The sequence below is a fragment of the Elgaria multicarinata genome, chromosome 2, assembly GCF_023053635.1.
Source record: "Elgaria multicarinata webbii isolate HBS135686 ecotype San Diego chromosome 2, rElgMul1.1.pri, whole genome shotgun sequence".
In the NCBI taxonomy this organism is placed as follows: Eukaryota; Metazoa; Chordata; class Lepidosauria; order Squamata; family Anguidae; genus Elgaria; species Elgaria multicarinata.
In genome coordinates, this window is record NC_086172.1 from 53,026,671 (window position 1) to 53,046,157 (window position 19,487).

A 19,487-nucleotide genomic window follows, 5' to 3' on the forward strand; every position below is an offset into this window, starting at 1 on the left:
TCTAGCTTCCCTTCTTCAGATATCTTCTTGATGGTTATTGATCTCTTGTTGGTTTTCTAGAAAAACTACAAAGCAGACTATGAAGATGAAAAGGCAAAATGCTACTTTCCGCAGACCATAACTCAAGAATATGAAGTCATGAAGAAACTAGACCAGTGCAAAGATGTAAGTAATTGTTTCTGTGCGATCTTATCTTTATCTAATATTAAGCAATGTGGTGCGGAGCTTAAAATAGTTAAAGGAAAGAGCCCCAGTGCTTTCTTTTTTAAATTTGTGATATATTTCCCCAAATATGCAACATATAAACCAATGTGATGCTAAAACTGTAAAATGCACGCAGGCAAATATTAACAAAAACACATCGATGTTATTATACACACAAGCAAAAGAGCAGTCTTAGGCTAAGTACTAATTAAGTACATCAATCATGGATTTCAATAATTCACAGAATTGAAAAAAATGGTCTTCAATCTACTTTCTGTTGAAATATTTATTTTGCTATCTAATATAGTGTCTGAATGTCTGCTTTGAGTCAGGGCCAAATTGCACATTACTCGCCAAAGCATGCTATGGGGTGTAGATGCTTTCCTTTTAATGAAAAGCAGCCTTATGAGGTTGGATTTTGAGTGGAAGAATGGCATAAAGAAAGGAATGAATTTGAGCTGGAAAACGTCCAGTGGAGAAAGGCTTCAGCTGTTCCTCTTGCTTGCCTGCTGCTCCTCTGCTCACAATTGTAGCCTCCAGAGGCTGCTTTTCATTAGAAGAAAACTGCTGGGCTTTTCCACCACTTGTTTCGATGTAATGTGTAGTTTCCCCTCTCAGACCTCACCATTCTGACATGCGACATCTTCATATGCCTTTTTCAGCTCACATGCATACTTTCTCAAGTAAACCTTACATATCAGTGCAATTCGCCCTCTTTAACTATAGCAGTGGAAATCCTGGCCTATACCACTGTAGCCATATGATGCATGACGAGTGTATGTAGTAGTTGTGGTACTGAGTGGACTAAAGCTCACAAAATGGCATTGAATAATAAATAAGTTAAACGCCTTAAATGGACATCTGTGATTTGCAGATGCTTCATAGCTTTGGGAGTGTAAGGGCTTTAAGGTCTGCAGGTGACAATGTTACATTTTAGCTTAGTTAGTGAGACTTTTGTTTGGCCAATCATATTATGATACCTGAATTTAGCTTAGTGAAGTCTTTACTTAAGCTAAAACTGAAGTATAGGACCACCATAATGCTTGTGCTATTGGAAATCAACTGTCCTTGTCTTCCTTCCTTCCTTCCTTCCTTCCTTCCTTCCTGTCTCCTCCTTCTAGAATACCTACAAAAAGCATCCTGATAAGATCAAATTTACCCAAGTGGCAGACTCGCCTGTTTTGGTCCAAGCACAGATCAATTCCAAGCAGCTGAGCGATGTAAGTAACCCAGCAACTCCAGCAACAAAGTGCTGCTGGTCTTATGTTCATGGTGTCTTGTGTGACAAACTGTTTCCAGTCACGATGTTGTAGCTTCACCTGGTGATGACGTTGAGTGTGACCCAGAACAGGGCAATAAAAAGCTGAGATAGACATGAGCTCGGCTGGCTGGGAAATGCTGGGAATTTGTACGACTTTTTTTTCTGTCTAAACAGGCATAGGATTGTGCCCTTAAACTAAAATATGCTGGTATTTTTATTGCCACTCGTTTTGCCTTCGGTCCCAGTTACCACTAGAAAACTGTCCCTGAGAGGTTTTCCAAAATGGAATTCAGCCTTGGTGGGCTGAAACAGGTTTTTCACCACTAGCGTAAAGTGGTCCATTCTGCAGATATCAATGAAGATATGGTTGAAAAACAGGTGCACAAATAGCGTGCTCCAATAGATTTGTTTTTAAACATTTAAATATTTATTTATTTTTTGCATTTCTATACCGCCCAATAGCCGAAGGTCTCTGGGTGGTTCACAACAATTAAGACCATTCAAAGTATAAAACAACAGTATAAAACCATAATATAAAATACAATATAAAAGCACAACCAGGAGAAAATAACTTTGCACTTATTCAGTCCTGCTATTAGCAGCCCAGGCCGGAGGTTTAACTGAAGTCCTTCAAGCTGTCACTTCTTATGTCATTGTCGTTCCTTTTGCAATTTGCATTTCAGCTGAACTACAAAGCCAAACACGAGGCTGAAAAATTCAAATGTTCCATACCTCCAGATGCCCCATTTTTCCTCCAGTCCAGAGTCAATGCATATAACGCCAGTGATGTAAGTATGAGCCTTATATTATATATTGTACTTGCACAGCTAGAAAGATACAGCTGACTGCTCATCTTCAAGATGCAGTAACTGCTGTTGTACGATGGTGATGATGATGATGTGTATAACCCAGAATTGTCATTAATTGCAGTGGGACTTTAGCAGAAAGCTAAACCCAGGAAGAAGAACAGTTAAGGGACAGGGAGCACAAAAGCAGACGAGTGTAGGAAGGGGTGAAAACTGGTTGTGGGCTAAGATGTAGGATTAAAAAAATGATTTGTGGATGAGGCAGAGTCGGGCTATTGTTCAATTGCTCCAAGGAATTCTATGGGGGTCCAGATGTCTCTGTATGCTATTTGTAGCCCCCCTCTCATTCTATCTTCCATTGCAAGTCCAGATCCAACTTGATAATTCCATGTATGAGGCATTTAAAATAATATGCTTGTGGTTTTTGCTTTAGTGATCTGAATGTATCTATTTTTGTTATATATATAGTCATGAATCTAAGCCATCCCGCTGATGTGAGACAATAAAGATGTCTGCTGTGTAATCAACAAAGTTTATTTAACAAATAAACATCTCTTCACACCTGAAGGGAGTGTGAATGCCAGGAGCTATCTTCTAAACAAAATTTGGCTAACAAAGCTAGGCAGTTGCTTTCAAATGAAGCAGGACTGTTACTTACAATCCAACAGGCATTTTAGTTCAGGGAGCGTCTTTCAGGAGGAGCTTTTCGTGAACCCGTACCCTAAGAGACCACTTTCCACATCCTCTCAATTCTGCCTGCTTGACTCTGTGGTGGACTCTGGGATCTGTCAACTCTGATGTCCCCTCTCCCTCAGACAGAGGCTGAGTTCTCAGGAGTGTGTGTGGGGGGGCAGGGAATGGTCTCTGAGCTGTCTGCATTCTCTGTGATAAGCTCGTGGGAAGATTCATGCTTGACTCCTGAAGAGTCTTGGAGAATCTCCTCCCCTGATTCCTGTACTGGCTGGTAAACAACTCCTCCTCCTCCTCCTCCTCCTTCTGAGTTTGATTGACTGCCTGAAACCCCTTTCCCCGCTAGGGAGGATAGACCTGACCCTGATGCATACTCTCTATGATAAATAGATGAATTGCTATTTTACGTCACACCTTTCTCATGATATCTGTTTCTTCTTTTTATTCTGACAGAATTGGTATAAATATGACTGGGAGCAATTGAAAGCTAAGAAGTTTGACATCAAGATGGATGCCATTCCGATTCTTGCTGCTAAAGCCAATAGCAAAATTGCGAGTGATGTAAGTGTTGCATAGAAATGAAGGCAGCGCTATGATTGATTTGGATTCACACCCAGCGGTTACAAAAAATAGAAGGACATTAATAATTTATCCCCATGTAGGTGGAGTATAAGAAGGGGTATGAACAGAGCAAAGGGAAGTTAATTGGAGCTTTGAGTATTGAGGACGATCCCAAAATGCTACTTTCTCGGAAAGTGGCCAGACAGCAGAGTGATGTAAGTACTCATGAAGTAATCTCTGTAGTTAGTATTTATGGGATGCTGGTGGTGTGCTGAACATTCACTTCTTTAGAAACCTTTTATCTTCCTGCATCCCCGGAATGTTAAGAACTTGAAGCAAGAGTAATTGTGGGAATAAGTCCTATTGAACTGTTTTAAAGTATCACAGTCTGTGAATCATATCCAATACTGGCTTCACCCTCCCTGCCAATAAGACAAACACATTATAGCAATTTCAAAGGAGACCCATGTCAAGCTTTGGTGAACCTTTAATTCTCTAGCTTAAGTTAATACGTCGCAAATGTGATACAATCAATGCATAGCGCACAATGTATCCCTGCCAGATGATGTGATGGTGGGTCTGACTTAGTCAGGTTTGAAAAGGGAATAAGAGAAATTCATTAAGGATGGGGTTATAAAGGGGTATTTCTGCATATAATTAGCAAAATAGAACATCGGTCATCAGAGGCTGTGTACCTCTGAATGTGCTGGATGGCATAGAAGGTTGCTGCCTTTATGATCTGAAGGTAGGTTTCCTGGAAACATCTAGCTAGCTACAGCTGGAAATAGGATACTGAGCCAGATCTATCATTGTTCTGACGCAGCAGGACTGTTCTCATGTGTCTATCTGGATTATGGATTTGAATCGTGTAGATTTGAATCCAAACTTAACGTCTTGTTTTCAGTATTTGCAGGCTGCACAAACTTGCTAACTGGGTGGCAGGGACTGGTGTTATTTGCCGTGGCCCTTTTATATGATGACTTTGACCATTTCTCCCTTTGGCAGTTATTATATAAGGAAGCATATGAAAAGTCAAAAGGAAGAAGCATTAACTACTGTGAGACTCCAAAATATCAGGTCGACAACATTCTGAAAAACTTCAGCGAGGTAAGTTTGGTAGTGATTGCTCCTGCATCGTGGTCCACACAAGACTTCCCTAAACTGCTACATGGATTGTAACGTATGGTTTTGTCCCTCTATAGGTTAAATATAAAGAAGGGTATCAGAACGTCTTGGGGCGGTACATAGGCAGTTATGAGGACCCGCATCGAGAACACTGCATGAAAATTGAAGCTTTGAAGAGCAATGTAAGTGTGGATTATATTCATTTTTCTAGCTTCCTTTCTTCAGATATTTCTACGTTTCTGGAGGTCATTGATCCCTTGTTGTTTTTCTAGAAAAACTACAAAGCAGACTATGAAGACGAAAAGGCAAAATGCTACTTTCCGCAGACTATAACTCAAGAATATGAAACTATGAAGAAACTAGACCAGTGCAAAGATGTAAGTGTTAATTTCTCTCAAATATTTGATAATAAATGCACTTTAATCCCATCTACACACTCACTCAGTGGTAATGCTTTTTCCATGATCTAATGAAGTATGTCGGTTGTTCCTCATTCCAATTGCATTTGGAATGAGGAACAAATCACAGGTTAGTCCCAAACGTTTGTATTGAAGCCATGAACTCATTTTCTTCTAATGAAAAACAGCCTTAAGAAACTAGGATGTTGCAAGGAAGAATGGTGTGATGAAAAATGCTCAGTGCTTGGAAAGATGGACGCTGTTCTTCTTGCCTCCTGATCCTCTCTGCTCAACCTTGCAGCCTCCACAGGCGGTTTCTTACTAAAAGAAAATTTCTTGGGCTTTCACAACTCATTTACATGTCAGGTGGAGTTTTCCCTCTCAGGTATCAGCATTTCGAAAGGCGACATCTTCATATGTATTTTCCAAGACTCTTGTGACATCTAGTGGCCAGAGTGTACTCAAGCTGCATGCTTAATTCTTCAAGCAAATCAATACCTATTGGTACAATTCACCCTCTTTAGCCTTAGCTGTACAAATAACGGCTTCCATCACTGTACCGATGTATCGTTACATTACCAGCCATGGTTCTCAGTTAAACATTTGCCAGAGTTTTTTGATACCTCCCTAGATGGAAAGGTGGATTCTCTTGGGTGTTTCATAGCTTTCATAGTCTGTGGGTTTAAGATCTGTAAAGACAGCATCAACGTAACAAGTTATAATTTTGTTGAATCAATCCATCTATCAATGATACTGCTATATTAGAATCTAGTTTGTTAAGAGTGCAATGCTATGCATGTTTAGGCAAAAAATGTCCCACAACTTCCATGCTGGGGCTCATAGGACTCCCCCCCCCTCTAAACATGCATAGGATTGGACCTTAAATGTTTGACTTAGGTTGGTACAGAACTATAGGCCCATAATATTGATGATACTGGAAATCAAATGTCACTCTGTGTGTTTCTTTGTTTTCTCCTCCCTCTAGTTTACCTACAGAAAGCATCCCGATAAGATTAAATTTACACAAGTAACAGACTCGCCCGTTTTGGTCCAAGCACAGATTAATTCCAAGCAGCTGAGTGATGTAAGTAATCCGGCAACTGAAACAAGAAACTCCTGCCTGGTCTTATGTTTCATGATGTCTTGTTTGACAATTAGTTTCCAGTCATGATGTTGTGGCTTCATCTTGTGAGGGTGTTGGGTTGTGACCCAGAAGAGGCAAATGAACAACTCAATGATGGACATTAGATTCAATACTTATTCTATTTGGGAGAGTGGGGGGGGGGAGAGATTTGTCAGTAGGTTTCTGCATGCAGAAGCAGGAATAAGCAACTGTCAGTTTCTAATAAGGCAGGTGTCAGGTTTGAGACCTTGCTGGAAGGGACACTTCCCTGGCCTGGGATTCCTATCTGTTACCCTATATGCATGGTGGAGAATGGTGTGATTAATTTGTGAGGTTGAAATTCCACTCTCTGTCTATTCAGACATACTCTCTCCTATACTAGAATTCCACATATTCGAAGGACCAAACTGTGTCATTCAGTCAGTGTTGATCTTTGGTGAACCTCTGGCTCACCTTTAACCCTGGGAATAAAGTGATTTTGTATCTTTAGTTACTTATGATTGGAATCTCCTTCTGTTGTGGGGGAGGTTATAATGATGTCACACCAGGCCTGTGCTTTTTGTTTTAATTCCTCTTTATTTTTTAAATTATTTAGCTTATTTATAGACCACCATTCCATAAATGTCACCAAGGGAATGTACAATAATTCAAATAAAAACAATAACACAGATAAAAGCAATAAAACATTTCACTTGTCAACAATATTAATTCCACATAATGTTTTGATATAATAATCATTAAATGGCCTTGGGAAAATGTACAATGTTGAGATGAACAGAATTATACCCAATTTAAAAGGCCTTGGAGAAATCCAAGTGGATATTGAGAAAAAAGAGGATTGTTACACATAGAACAACCTGACAAGGGTGCTTGTGTGTATGCATGCCCTTGTAGCTTAAGTCTGTTAGGATTTGCAGATAATTGGCATTAAAATAACATGTATCTATTTGCAAAGGGAGAGTTTTATGACACCTCTTGCTAGTTTTGTTTGGAGATGTTGCATGGTATGAAAGCAAGTGAACAGCCATCTTTTGTTGCTTTGTACACTGAAAGCAAAAGGATGTCCGTTCTCAGATGGTGCAAAGGATATCCATCTTTTATGGGTCCATGGACACTTTGCATTTTGAAGAAGTGCCTTGGGCACCATCACAAATTGGCTGCTGTAACGTTGGGAGAACAATCATGAAAAGGTTGGGAGCATCTCCCTTATCTGTGTGTGTGTGTGTGTGTGTGTACGTGTGTACCATGAGACACGATGCTGGAAACCCCTGGTTTAAAGTGGCGTTTCTGCAGATACCAATGAAGATATTGCTCTTGACATTGACTGAAAAAGAGGTGCAGAAACAGTGTGCTCCGAGAGATTTGCTTTTAAATATTTGAATCTTTCCTCTGATTCCAGCCCAGGCCGGAGGTTTAACTGAAGTCTTTCAAGCTGTCACTTCTTATGTCATTATTGTTCATTTTGCAATTTGCATTTCAGCTGAACTACAAAGCCAAACACGAGGCTGAAAAATTCAAATGTTCCATACCTCCAGATGCCCCATTTTTCCTCCAGTCCAGAGTCAATGCATATAACGCCAGTGATGTAAGTATGAGCCTTATATTATATATTGTACTTGTGCAGCTAGAAAGACACAGCTGACTACTCAGCTGCAAGATGCAGTTGATACAGCTGTTATTGATGATCATGATGGTTATGTGGAAGGACAGGGAACCCCAAAGCAGGTGAGTGAAGGAACAAACCAAATCTGGTTGTGGGATAAGATGTAGGATTAAAAAAAATATTTGTGGATGAGGCAGAATCAGGGGCTATTGTGCATTTTCTTCATGGAATTCTATTGGGTGGGTGGGTGGGTGGGTGGGTCCAGACGTCGCTGTCTTCCATCTCTAGACCGTCCCTATCATCCATTGGAAGCCTGGATCCAACCCGATAATTCCAAGTATGAGTTATTTAAAACAATATGCTGGTGGGTTTTTCTTAAGTGGTCTAAATAAATCTATTGTTATTATCTATGATGAATAGATGCATTGCTATTTTATGTCACACCTTTCTCATAATATCCCTTTCTTCTTTTTTCTATCAGAATTGGTATAAGTATGACTGGGAGCAATCGAAAGCTAAGAAGTTTGACATCAAGATGGATGCCATTCCGATTCTTGCTGCTAAAGCCAATCGCAAAATTGCGAGTGATGTAAGTGTTGCATAGAAATGAAGGCAGCGCTATGATTGATTTGGATTTGCACCCAGATACTACAGAGAACAAAGGAACATTAACGATTTATCCCCATGTAGGTGGAGTATAAGAAGGGGTATGAACAGAGCAAAGGGAAGCTAATTGGAGCTTTGAGTATTGAGGACGATCCCAAAATGCTACTTTCTCGGAAAGTAGCCAAACAACAGAGCGATGTAAGTACTCATGAAGTAATCTCTGTAGTTAGTATTTATGGGATGCTGGCAATGGGCTAAATTCTTTGTGGACATTAACTTACTTAGATAACTTTTATCTCCTGCATCCCAGGAATGGTAAAAACAAGAAGCATGAGTAACTGTGAGAATAAAACCTATTGAACAGTTTTTAAATATTCCAGTCTGTGAATCATATCCAATACCGGCTTCACCCTCCTTGCCAATAAAAGACAAATACATTCCAGCAGGCCTACCCAGTTGAAGTTTAAGATGCTTTTGAATAATGTGCTGTTTTTAATAATGTATTAATTTTAAATGTTTTAATCAATTATATGTATTTTATGGTGTTTGCATTTGTGTTGTACCCTGCCTCGATCCAGAGGGAGAGGCGGGTAACAAATAAATAAATTTGTTATTATTATTATTACAGTAATTCCAAAAGAAATCTATGTCCAGCTTTGGTGAACCTCCAGTTCTTTAGCTGATTGATCTGACCCAGCAGGACTCTTCTCATGTGTCCATCTAGATTATGGATTTGTATCATGTAGATTTGAATCCAAACTGTGTAGTGCAGCTTGACGTCTTGTTTTCAGTATTTGCAGGCTGCACAAACTTGCTAACTGGGTGGCAGGAACTGGTGTTATTTGCCGTGGCCCTTTTATATGATGACTTTGACCATTTCTCCCTTTGGCAGTTATTATATAAGGAAGCATATGAAAAGTCAAAAGGAAGAAGCATTAACTACTGTGAGACTCCAAAATATCAGGTCGACAACATTCTGAAAAACTTCAGCGAGGTAAGTTTGGTAGTGATTGCTCCTGCATCGTGGTCCACACAAGACTTCCCTAAACTGCTACATGGATTGTAACATATGGTTTTGTCCCTCTATAGGTTAAATATAAAGAAGGGTATCAGAACGTCTTGGGGCGGTACATAGGCAGTTATGAGGACCCGCATCGAGAACACTGCATGAAAATTGAAGCTTTGAAGAGCAATGTAAGTATAGATTACATTTACATACCTAGCTTTTCTTCAGATATGTTCCTGGAGGTCATTGATCCCTTGTTGTTTTTCCAGAAAAACTACAAAGCAGACTATGAAGATGAAAAGGCAAAATGCTACTTTCCACAGACCATAACTCAAGAATATGAAGCCATAAAGAAACTAGACCAGTGCAAAGATGTAAGTGTTCATTACTTTGAGAACATACCTTTATCTTTTGCTTTCTGGTCTAGAATTTCATGAAGTTAAAGAATGAGCCCAAGTGCCATTGCTATGCCGAATTTCGGTGGTGAAATCAGCAGAGCAGCAGCGCGGGGTGGGGGCAGTCCCCAGTGGGTTCCAGGGCAGCAAAATTTCCCCCTGGATCCCTGTCAGTTTTCACCCCTCTGCTGGTGGATGCTATTCCGCCTGCAGGAGCCGACTGTTGGATGCAACCCTTAAAGTTAATGCTAAGTAAATATATTGATGAAATCCTTGATAATAAATGCACTTCAGTCCACCTCCTCTGTGGAAATGTCATATGTCAATGCTGCTTTCAGTTGCAGTTTGGATGAAGGACAATTAATACATTTGTCTCAGATATTTATAGTGAACCCCTGGCCGTTTTCTTTTAATGAAAAGCAGCCTTAAGAATATTGGATTTTGAGTGGAGAAGCAGTGTGTGGCAAAATGTCCAGTGGGTGGGAAGACTGAAGCTGTTCTTCTTGCTTCCTGATCCCCTCTGCTCAAACTTGCAGGGGCTGCTTTTCATTACTGCTGGAGCTTCCTCCACTCATTTACGTGTCAGGTGTAGTTTGCTCTCTCAGGTATCATCAATCTGAACCGTTAGTAGGGATAGACGAATCGGTCAGTTTCGGTGTCTCTCAGTTTTTCACTTTTCATATCTTAAATTTATCCCAAACATTGACATTTTTTAAAAGGGTTACATTAAAATTCATAGGCATTTTATGCACATTATGTGCATTTTATGCACATGCAAATATGCACATTTTATATGCATATTTGCCTAATATACACATTTTTGCAAGTTTTTCTTTTATATTTGGACATTTCTGTAATTTATATGCATGTCTGCATGCATTATTTTTATCGGAGAAGCCTATTGCAATATTCAGAAAAGTGCCAATTTCAAAGGATAACTGTGTTTCAGTTTGTATAATCCTTCAAAAGGCAAAATGTGAACTGAACAAATTTCTCCCCATCCCTAAAGGTTCATATGTGTTTTCCAGGATTCTTGTGACATTTAATGACAAAAATGTGTTTTGCCAACATACATAATTTCTCAACCTATACAAATCTGTGCAATTCACCCTCTTTAGCCTTAGCAATACAAGTAATGGCCTACACCACTGTCCCAATGTGTGCAAGTGTGGTATGGTTACATTAACAGTTATGGTTCTCAATTAAAATTTACAAGGATATTTGATATCTCCCTAGATGGACATCCAGGATCTCTTGAGTGTTTCATATCTTCGATAGTTTGTGGGCTTTTAAGATCTGTAAAAGAGAATGTCAGCTTAACCAGTTTAACTTTTGTCAAATCAATCAATCATACAACTATATCTGAATTTGGTTTATTAAACTGTTTACTTAGGCTTGTAATGAAATATAAGTCCATAATACTGATACTACTGGAAATCAAATGTCATTGTGTGTGCTGTTCTGTTTTCTCCTTCCTCTAGTATACCTACAAAAAGCATCCTGATAAGGTCAAATTTACACAAGTGACAGATTCACCCGTTTTGCTCCAAGCACAGATTAATTCCAAGCAGCTGAGTGATGTAAGTAACATGGCAACTCAAACGATCAAGGCCTGCCTGTTTTATGTTTCATTGTGCCTTGCCTGACAAAGGCCAGTTCTACACCTGCCTTTCCCCCCGGGATTGTCCCGGGATCATCCCTGTGCATCCAAATGACACACTACGGATCCCAGGAGCAGGCAGGGATGATCCCTCCATTTTCCTGAGATAATCCTTAGGTGTAGAAAGGGCCAAAAGTTTCCAGTCATGATGTTGTAGCTTCACCTTTTGATGACGTTGAGTGTGGCCCAGAAGAGGCCAATGAACAAACCAGAAATGGACAAAACACAAGATTTAATACTTATTCTGTTTTGAAAAGCATGGGTTAGTAGACTTCTGAATGAAGAAGTAGGAATAAGCAATGGTTAGTTATAATAAGAGAAGTGGGACTGAAATGTCTCTAGGAGTTATATTTCCTTCCACTGGAATCTCTCTTTCTCTGTCTTCTGAGTGGTCTCCCAGTTGTGATATATCCTAGCATTTTAACTGAAGTCCTTCAAGTTGTTCCATTTGTTCCATGTCATTATTTTTTTATTCTGCATTTCAGTTGAACTATAAAGCCAAACATGAGGCTGAGAAATTCAAATGTTCCATACCTCCAGATGCCCCTATGTTTCTCCAGTCCAGAGTCAATGCATATAACATCAGTGATGTAAGTATAAGCATATGACTCCTTCACAGCTGGAAAGACTTAGCTGACAACTGGGGTGCAAACTGCAATTGAGGGGCATACATGAAAAGAAATGTTTTCATTGATAGCAATGAGATGAAAGCAGAAAGCATGAAAACATAATAAATGTGTTAGTCTTCAAGGGGCTGCAAGACTCTTTATTGTTTAAACAGGAAGGTAAACCTAGAAAGAATGAGAGTTAAGGGACAAAGAGCTTAGAGGCAAGTGAGTGAAGGAAGCATGCACAGCTCATGCTGGGCTATGTAGTGGGATTCCCCAAAAGGACTGGTGGTGGAGGCAGAGTCAGGGAGTGGAGAGGAAACCAATAAACATCTTAACAAATATTTAGGGGAGGCTGTATGTGCTTCGGAGGAAGAAGTGTGCTAGAGGCAAGAGTGATAGAAAAGCAGCCTGGTGGAGTTTTGGGGACCTGTGTGGGACCTAGAAATGGTGTGGTTGAATCCGGGATGGGAGGAATTGGTAGAAGATTTGGGGGCTTGAAGGATAGAGCTGTGTATGACCATGTGAGAAATGAAGATAGGAACTTGACCCTAAAGATAGGAAAGCCCCTTTACCATACTAAGGTCATTGTTTCCTAGCTCCGAAGAAGTTTTCATAAGACTATGTAGAATATGATAGGATGCTGTGGGCTGCACCGTCCTCTGAATAGCCTGATAGGTTGTCCAGGCCTTGGCCTAATCTACACCAAGCAGGATATTGCACTATGAAAGCAGTATGGAAGTGGTATATAAAAGCCAGGAGCCACACTACTACTTTATAGTGGTATTGAAGTGCACTGACAACTGTTGGGGCCTATTGACACATACCATATGCCGCTTTCGTAGTGCTATATCCTGCTTGGTGTGGCTCCTGCCTTTTATATATCACTTTCATACCACTTTCATAATGCGATATCCTGCTTGGAGCAGATTAGGCCATTATTTCACAGTACATATTCGACATATTTTAATATTTGTGAGTTAGTTTAAAGACAGGCTGTTAAAATTTTATGAAGTACAGTCCAATTAGTAAAAAAAAGTAAGGAAAAAGATACTGCCACTTCTTCATCTAGTCAAAACAACCTTCATGTTTCTTACTCATTCAAACATATATGTATAGATTTTTGTATTCTCTACAATAAATATATGGAATTTATGTATCATCTTCCTCATGTCATCTGTTTTTCTCCTTCTGTCAGAATTGGTATAAATATGACTGGGACCAATCGAAAGCTAAGAAATTTGACATCAAGATGGATTCCATTCCGATTCTTGCTGCTAAAGCCAATCGCAAAATTGCGAGCGATGTAAGTGTTGCGTAGAAATGAAGGTAGCGCTATGATTGATTTGGATTCACACCCAGCGGTTACAAAAAATAGAAGGACATTAATGATTTATCCCCATGTAGGTGGAGTATAAGAAGGGGTATGAACAGAGCAAAGGGAAGCTAATTGGAGCTTTGAGTATTGAGGACGATCCCAAAATGCTACATTCTCGGAAAGTGGCCAAACAACAGAGTGATGTAAGTACTCATGAAGTAATCCCTGTAGTTAGTATTTATGGGATGCTGGCAATGGGCTAAATTCTTTGTGGACAATCATTTATTTAGAAATGCTTCATCTCGCTATATCTCAGGAATGTTAAAACTAGAAGCAAGACTAATCGTCAGAATAAATCCTATTGAAATCCTATTTTAAAATATCATGATAACGAGTCATTTCCAATACTGGCTTTATCACTAGAAAAAATAAAAGGCCCTTCCAAAAGATATTCAGGTTGAACCTTTATGTGCAATTAGCATGCAGGAAGAATCAAACAAATAACACTTTTTTTTTCAACTTGACAAACCATTGACTTCTCAGATTTTCTGCCATCATGAGTTAAAATTACCAAGCTTGCAATTCTAAGCACACTTACTTGGGAACTAGATCCTTTGAACACACAGTGGGATTTACTTTCACATAAATGTGTTTAAGATTGCACTTTGGAAGAGTAACTGAACCCAAAAAGGGGCTAGAGAAATTATCGGGAAATGTTACTATTTGATGGATATTTAGACTTCCCCAACCTAGTGCCCTCCAGATGTTTTGGACTTAAACTCCCATCAGTCCCACCCAGCATGGACAATGGTCTAGAATGCTGGTAGTTGTATTCCAAAACATCTGGAAGGCACCAGGTTGGGGGAGGCTGATTTAGACCATCAAGAATGCTAAGGATGCCTGATCTCTTAATAACTTAAAGTTCAAGATGCTGGGGGCAGACCAACAAAACTAGAATACTGTGTTAGCATCAGTTGAAACTTGTAATAACTAAGCCTAGCATGTATTCAAAATCATTATTCTGAAACAGGTGGATTGCTAATAATGTAGTATGTCTATTGTTCAGGCTTGTTACTCTGTAGAGGTTAAAATTCTGCTAATGCACCCTCCCCCCGGATAATAGGATATATCTTAAATGGTCAAAAAAAATTTTATTGAAGTTTCAGTTGCAGAAATAAATACCTGTTGACATAATATTCATAATATCTGAGAATTAGTACAAATATGTCTGAAATTCTATTTTGTCCATATCTCACATTCCAGTAATTTACAAATGTTCTCTATTATTGATTAAAACCATTCCTTTAATGATCTGTACCTGCCGTTAACAGGCATATCACATGCTGCAGGCATGCAATAATAACTTGCATTTTGCAGCCTTTAAAGTGTTAACACTTAAAGGTATGTATTAATTTTCCTATAGCTTGAATACAAAAAAGGTTACGAAGTGTCAAAGACCAGGTACACAGCACCACTGGACATGATTCCAGTTGTACAAGCAAAGAAAGCACAGGCGATTATCAGCGATACAGACTACAAGCGTGTCCTTCATAATTACTCCTATCCTCCTGATTGTATTAGTTTGGAGCTTGCCAAGAAGGCAAATGTTCTACAGAGTGATGTAAGTAGCTATGATTTTGTATGCCTAATATTGCTTAAATAAAGAATACAGAGACACACAATGTTTTCCTAGTCTTTCTCCAGGCTCAACAATAAGCCAGGGGAACTGGAGCAGAAATACATAGCAGAAATGACCATATGTGAACATGGTCTACGTCACAGGTCTTTACTCTAAAACTCCAAGAGCATCATCAGATGAGTGTTTTATAGCATGCTTGTTACTGGCCACTTACGGATGTTCGCGGGTCCTTTTGACATCTCTGTCTGCCTCCCGCACATCTCCCACTCCTTTTGCTCTATTTTCTGTGACAAAATAAGATCTGATAAATCTGATTTTTTTGTATTAAAGTGAAACTTGATGCCATTTCCTGCTGTGTGCAGAAAAAGCAGTGTGATTAAAAATGCCCACTGAATGGGCTACTTCCTCTTTCTTCCCCATGTGAAGAAAGAGGAAGCTGCTCATCCCTATTGTGGGACAGAAAAGTAACAGTAGGGAAATGCGATCTCCCCCATCTGATGACGCTCTAAAATGTTCATAGAGAAAATGACGAATCTTGAAGGCCGTCTGCCAATTTAGCAGACCCAAAGGCTGAACAAAGAGCAATCTGTAAAGAATACTGGATAGCTGCTAACGTTTCACTTTTTGAAATGTTGTCAGCACATATTTTCTTGGTAAGATTCTTAACTTTCTGAGACAGTTGACTAGAATTAGAGGAGTTTTTAAAACACAGACACACACCCTCTGTAGGGTTGAAAAGCAAACTGTTTGGTTAGTGTATAGCATGCTTTTGAAACGAAGTATTATACTCATCCATTTTTGTGACAGCGTTGTACAACATTATCTTTTAACATTAGTGGATAGCCTGGGATTCAGGGAGCTTGACCATCAGCTGCTAAAAACTTGATAAAATGTATATCCATGTGTTTTGCTTATTCTTTTTCTGAGAGCTCTGAAACTCTAAAATCCTTTACATTGAATTTGTAGAGTGCCTTCTCATGTTAATTTAGTTAATCCTCAATTGCACCTACTTTAGAATTTCAGCTTTTTATTTTCATCTCTTGCTGTAACCATGGGCAGAATCCAATGAGGTACTTATGCCACTTCCAATTCTCTGATGCCCCACCAATTCTGTTCTGCAAGCAACTATCACCATGTGTGCAATGGCAATTTAGTGCTTTCGAGAAATCCTAAAACAAGCAGAAATGCTTGTTTCTGGCAGGATGCAGGTCATCGGAGCCCGCATAAGGGACCTCTACTGACCTGCCTTCTTCCAGAAATGAGCAAGACACACCACTTACAGAAAGGGAAACAGCAAGGTATAAAGGGGTAACAGCAGGGGCCTGTTGAATTTTACTCTACGTACGCTCTTATATTTATTCCATGCAGTCATGCAACTGTTTGCTTTTAGTTGAAAGACAATACTAAGAGAATGTTTCCTTACATACAGAACAAGTCAAAAGGATGTCACACAAGCATGCAAGTTAGCACTTTCCTTTTTAAAGACAATGCATTCATCATTTTTGTTGTCTTTTCCAGAATGAATATAGAGCTGACTATAACAGTTGGATGAAAGGTTGTGGCTGGGTGCCATATGGGTCCCTGGATGCAGAAAAAGCTAAAAGAGCTTCAGATATTATCAGTGAGGTAAATAAACCTGAAATAGAATCAAACACAGCCCAGTCTGTCTAGGGGCTATGTCACATGGAAGCAGGTGTCTGCACACACATTTCTAGATAAATGCGGAACCACATGTACAAAGCAGGTCTGTGCATTTGGTTCCAAGGCCCTGTCCCACAATTTGGGTTGCATGTGCATAACACTGTTGAAAAAGTTAGAATCCTGCACGTTGGCTGTTTGGAAAAGGAAGGGGGACTGGATTCATTCCACTCTGTTGCTCAGGAAGTTGTATAACACTTGGGCAGGAGCTACACTACTGCTTTATAATGGTATTAAAGTGCACTGACAACTGTTGGGACCCATTGACACATACCATATAAACGTTTTCAATGTGCTTTCAAAGTATTAGATCCTGCTTGGTGTAGATCTGGCCCTGATTGAAGTGCATTGATAACTGTTGGGGCACAATCCCCATTCCATATACTGCTTTCATAGTGTAACTTTCTGCTTTTATTCCACATTCATAACGATTCGACATAAGGCATAGATCTGGCCCAAGTCAGATCATTAGTCCACTTAGCTCAGTATTGTCAGCAGTAACTGGCAAGTGGTTCTCGTCTCTCCCAGGTTTCTGACAGGGGGCTTTACCAACCCTTCCTGGAGATATTGGGGATTATACATTGTAGGGGATCTTTGGCATGCAGATTGCCTACCAGTGAGCTAGATCCTTCCCACTTCTTTTTCCCCTTTCTGAGTCAAACAGCTGATCAGTGGATTTTCAAAGAAGAGCTACAGCTGCACTCACTCTGAAGACAGCCTTGCAACTAGAGTAGAAACATGCAAGTTAATTGACATTATTGCTCACACCCATTTCAGACAATAGCATATTTACAAAGGTGAAAAGGTGGCAATACAGCTTCACATGCTCTGTCATGCAGCAAATATATTTCAGTAATCAATTTTATTTGCATTACAGGTTTAAATGTACACTCAAGACTATAAGCAGATGATATGTGCAGGCCACAGTTCACTTATTTATGTATAATGCTTTTATATCCCTTAATATATTAAGATTCCTAAGCAGTTGTCTTATTTTAATGGTCACACACACACACACACACCCCGGGGGTGGTGGTGGTGGAAGAGAAGATAAATTGGCCCAGGATCTTTACCAAAGAAGATGACTTTCTTCTTTGTTGTTACGGAAGCACAAATTTTACTGATGTTTTCATATAATTAGGTGCTTCTTTATGAAAAATTCTTGATGCCTTTATTTTCTTGTGAGTAAATTTATGTTTGAATTATTCTTGATGTACTCTTTCAAATAAGAAAGGATCATTTTTCTTTCTTTCTTTTTAAACAGAGAAAATATCGTCAGCATCCAGACACCTTTAAGTTTACACAAATTGAAGATGATCCTGTTGTAGTACAGGCTAAGATCAACCAAGCTCAGAGGAGTGATGTAAGTATTGGTTCTGTCGGTATGTTGTCTACCTAGGTTCTAACGTCACCATGGAATCATGTAACCATTAGGATAAATAGAGAAGGCAATAGTTGATACAAACAGGATACAGACAAAATAGTGTACAAGGCACACAACCACTATAGTATAAATATTAAAGTCAAAGATGGGATGAACAGTTATAACAAACCAATCGTTTTATAACAAGAACAAAAATTCAACATTATTGTAACAAAAACAATATTTAGCAGATAACATAAAAGTTATAAACAATTGCAATGTTGTACAATTGTAATAATAATCAATAGTACTGAGACACGGATAGGTCTCTTCAATATTTCAAAACCTAATGAACAATGCCATATAAAATAGTTACAGTAGGAATTTACAGTGTAAAGTCACAAATAAGTCTCTACAGTGTTTATGGACCTTTTAAACAGGCTACCGGTTTATAAATCCTGTTTTCACGAGTTGCTTCGTCAGAGACACTGAAAAGAAATAATAGATAAAAGTCTTATCCCCCATAAACAAATCAATCATGATATTGTTGGTGCAAGAAGTATTCAGTTTGGTGTAAGACCTTTTTAGCTCACCACCATCTATAGGGCTAATGCTGTGGAAAAAAGTGGGGAGCGTTCAAACATCCATTCCATGTGTAATCTCTGTAAAGAAGTATATAGACACATATATATTTTAGAAAGTAAACCTTAAACAATAGTATTTTTATCAATAGAGGAATAGAGAAACTCCAACCTTGAAAACCCGGCCAAACACCTCAAACAGATTCTTAATGAGCAGCTGGTAGCTATTAGTTCATTCAGAGGCTTTTTTATCGGTGAAAAGCTGATAAGTAATTGGCAACCAGCCATGGTTAACCCAAATAAATTGAATAGTCTATATTGATATTGAGTCCATTAGGTTGTGTTGAATTTAAACAGAAATGTTATTATTATTATTATTATTATTAATAATAATAATAATAATAATAATAATAATATATTTATTTCTTACCCTCCTCTCCCTCTGGATTGAGGAGGGGAACAACATTGAATACAAAAATACATAAAACTGATTAAAAACATATAAAACTATTACATTACTAAAACAACAGTCGAACATCTTAAAATTCGGCTGGGTAGGCCTGTTGGAAGAGACCAGTTTTCTTAAATTTGGAAACAGTGTTAAGTTGGCGAATCTCTCCTGCCAGGCCATTTCATAGGGCATGGCTAGATGGGGCAATATCCTGGGGATCATCCCTTTGCATTTCCATGATGCACAGGGGATCCTGGGAGCAGGGAGGGATGATCCCTCCCTTGGCCTGGGGTATCACCCTACCCTTTTAGACTGCTTTTTCCACGGTCTCAGGATGATCCTGAGACTGCAGAATGGGTGGCTGGGCGTTGTGGGTTGTCCCAGCTCCTCG

At 39.2% G+C, this 19,487-nt stretch overlaps 1 protein-coding gene across 1 annotated transcript in view; it reads left to right on the top strand.

Moving 5' to 3' along the window:
• The window catches only part of NEB (nebulin), a 214,789-nt gene that overhangs the window by 26,892 nt on the left and 168,410 nt on the right, over nucleotides 1-19,487 (top strand). Inside the window, exons 15-36 of the mRNA XM_063116557.1 lie at nucleotides 61-165; nucleotides 1,326-1,424; nucleotides 2,149-2,253; nucleotides 3,415-3,522; nucleotides 3,624-3,737; nucleotides 4,528-4,629; nucleotides 4,725-4,829; nucleotides 4,920-5,024; nucleotides 6,031-6,129; nucleotides 7,649-7,753; nucleotides 8,253-8,360; nucleotides 8,462-8,575; nucleotides 9,270-9,371; nucleotides 9,467-9,571; nucleotides 9,653-9,757; nucleotides 11,260-11,358; nucleotides 11,924-12,028; nucleotides 13,245-13,352; nucleotides 13,454-13,567; nucleotides 14,788-14,985; nucleotides 16,522-16,629; nucleotides 17,966-18,064. Of these exons, the coding sequence (XP_062972627.1) occupies nucleotides 61-165; nucleotides 1,326-1,424; nucleotides 2,149-2,253; nucleotides 3,415-3,522; nucleotides 3,624-3,737; nucleotides 4,528-4,629; nucleotides 4,725-4,829; nucleotides 4,920-5,024; nucleotides 6,031-6,129; nucleotides 7,649-7,753; nucleotides 8,253-8,360; nucleotides 8,462-8,575; nucleotides 9,270-9,371; nucleotides 9,467-9,571; nucleotides 9,653-9,757; nucleotides 11,260-11,358; nucleotides 11,924-12,028; nucleotides 13,245-13,352; nucleotides 13,454-13,567; nucleotides 14,788-14,985; nucleotides 16,522-16,629; nucleotides 17,966-18,064 (2,412 nt within the window). The remainder of the gene's footprint in view (nucleotides 1-60; nucleotides 166-1,325; nucleotides 1,425-2,148; nucleotides 2,254-3,414; nucleotides 3,523-3,623; nucleotides 3,738-4,527; nucleotides 4,630-4,724; nucleotides 4,830-4,919; nucleotides 5,025-6,030; nucleotides 6,130-7,648; nucleotides 7,754-8,252; nucleotides 8,361-8,461; nucleotides 8,576-9,269; nucleotides 9,372-9,466; nucleotides 9,572-9,652; nucleotides 9,758-11,259; nucleotides 11,359-11,923; nucleotides 12,029-13,244; nucleotides 13,353-13,453; nucleotides 13,568-14,787; nucleotides 14,986-16,521; nucleotides 16,630-17,965; nucleotides 18,065-19,487) is intronic.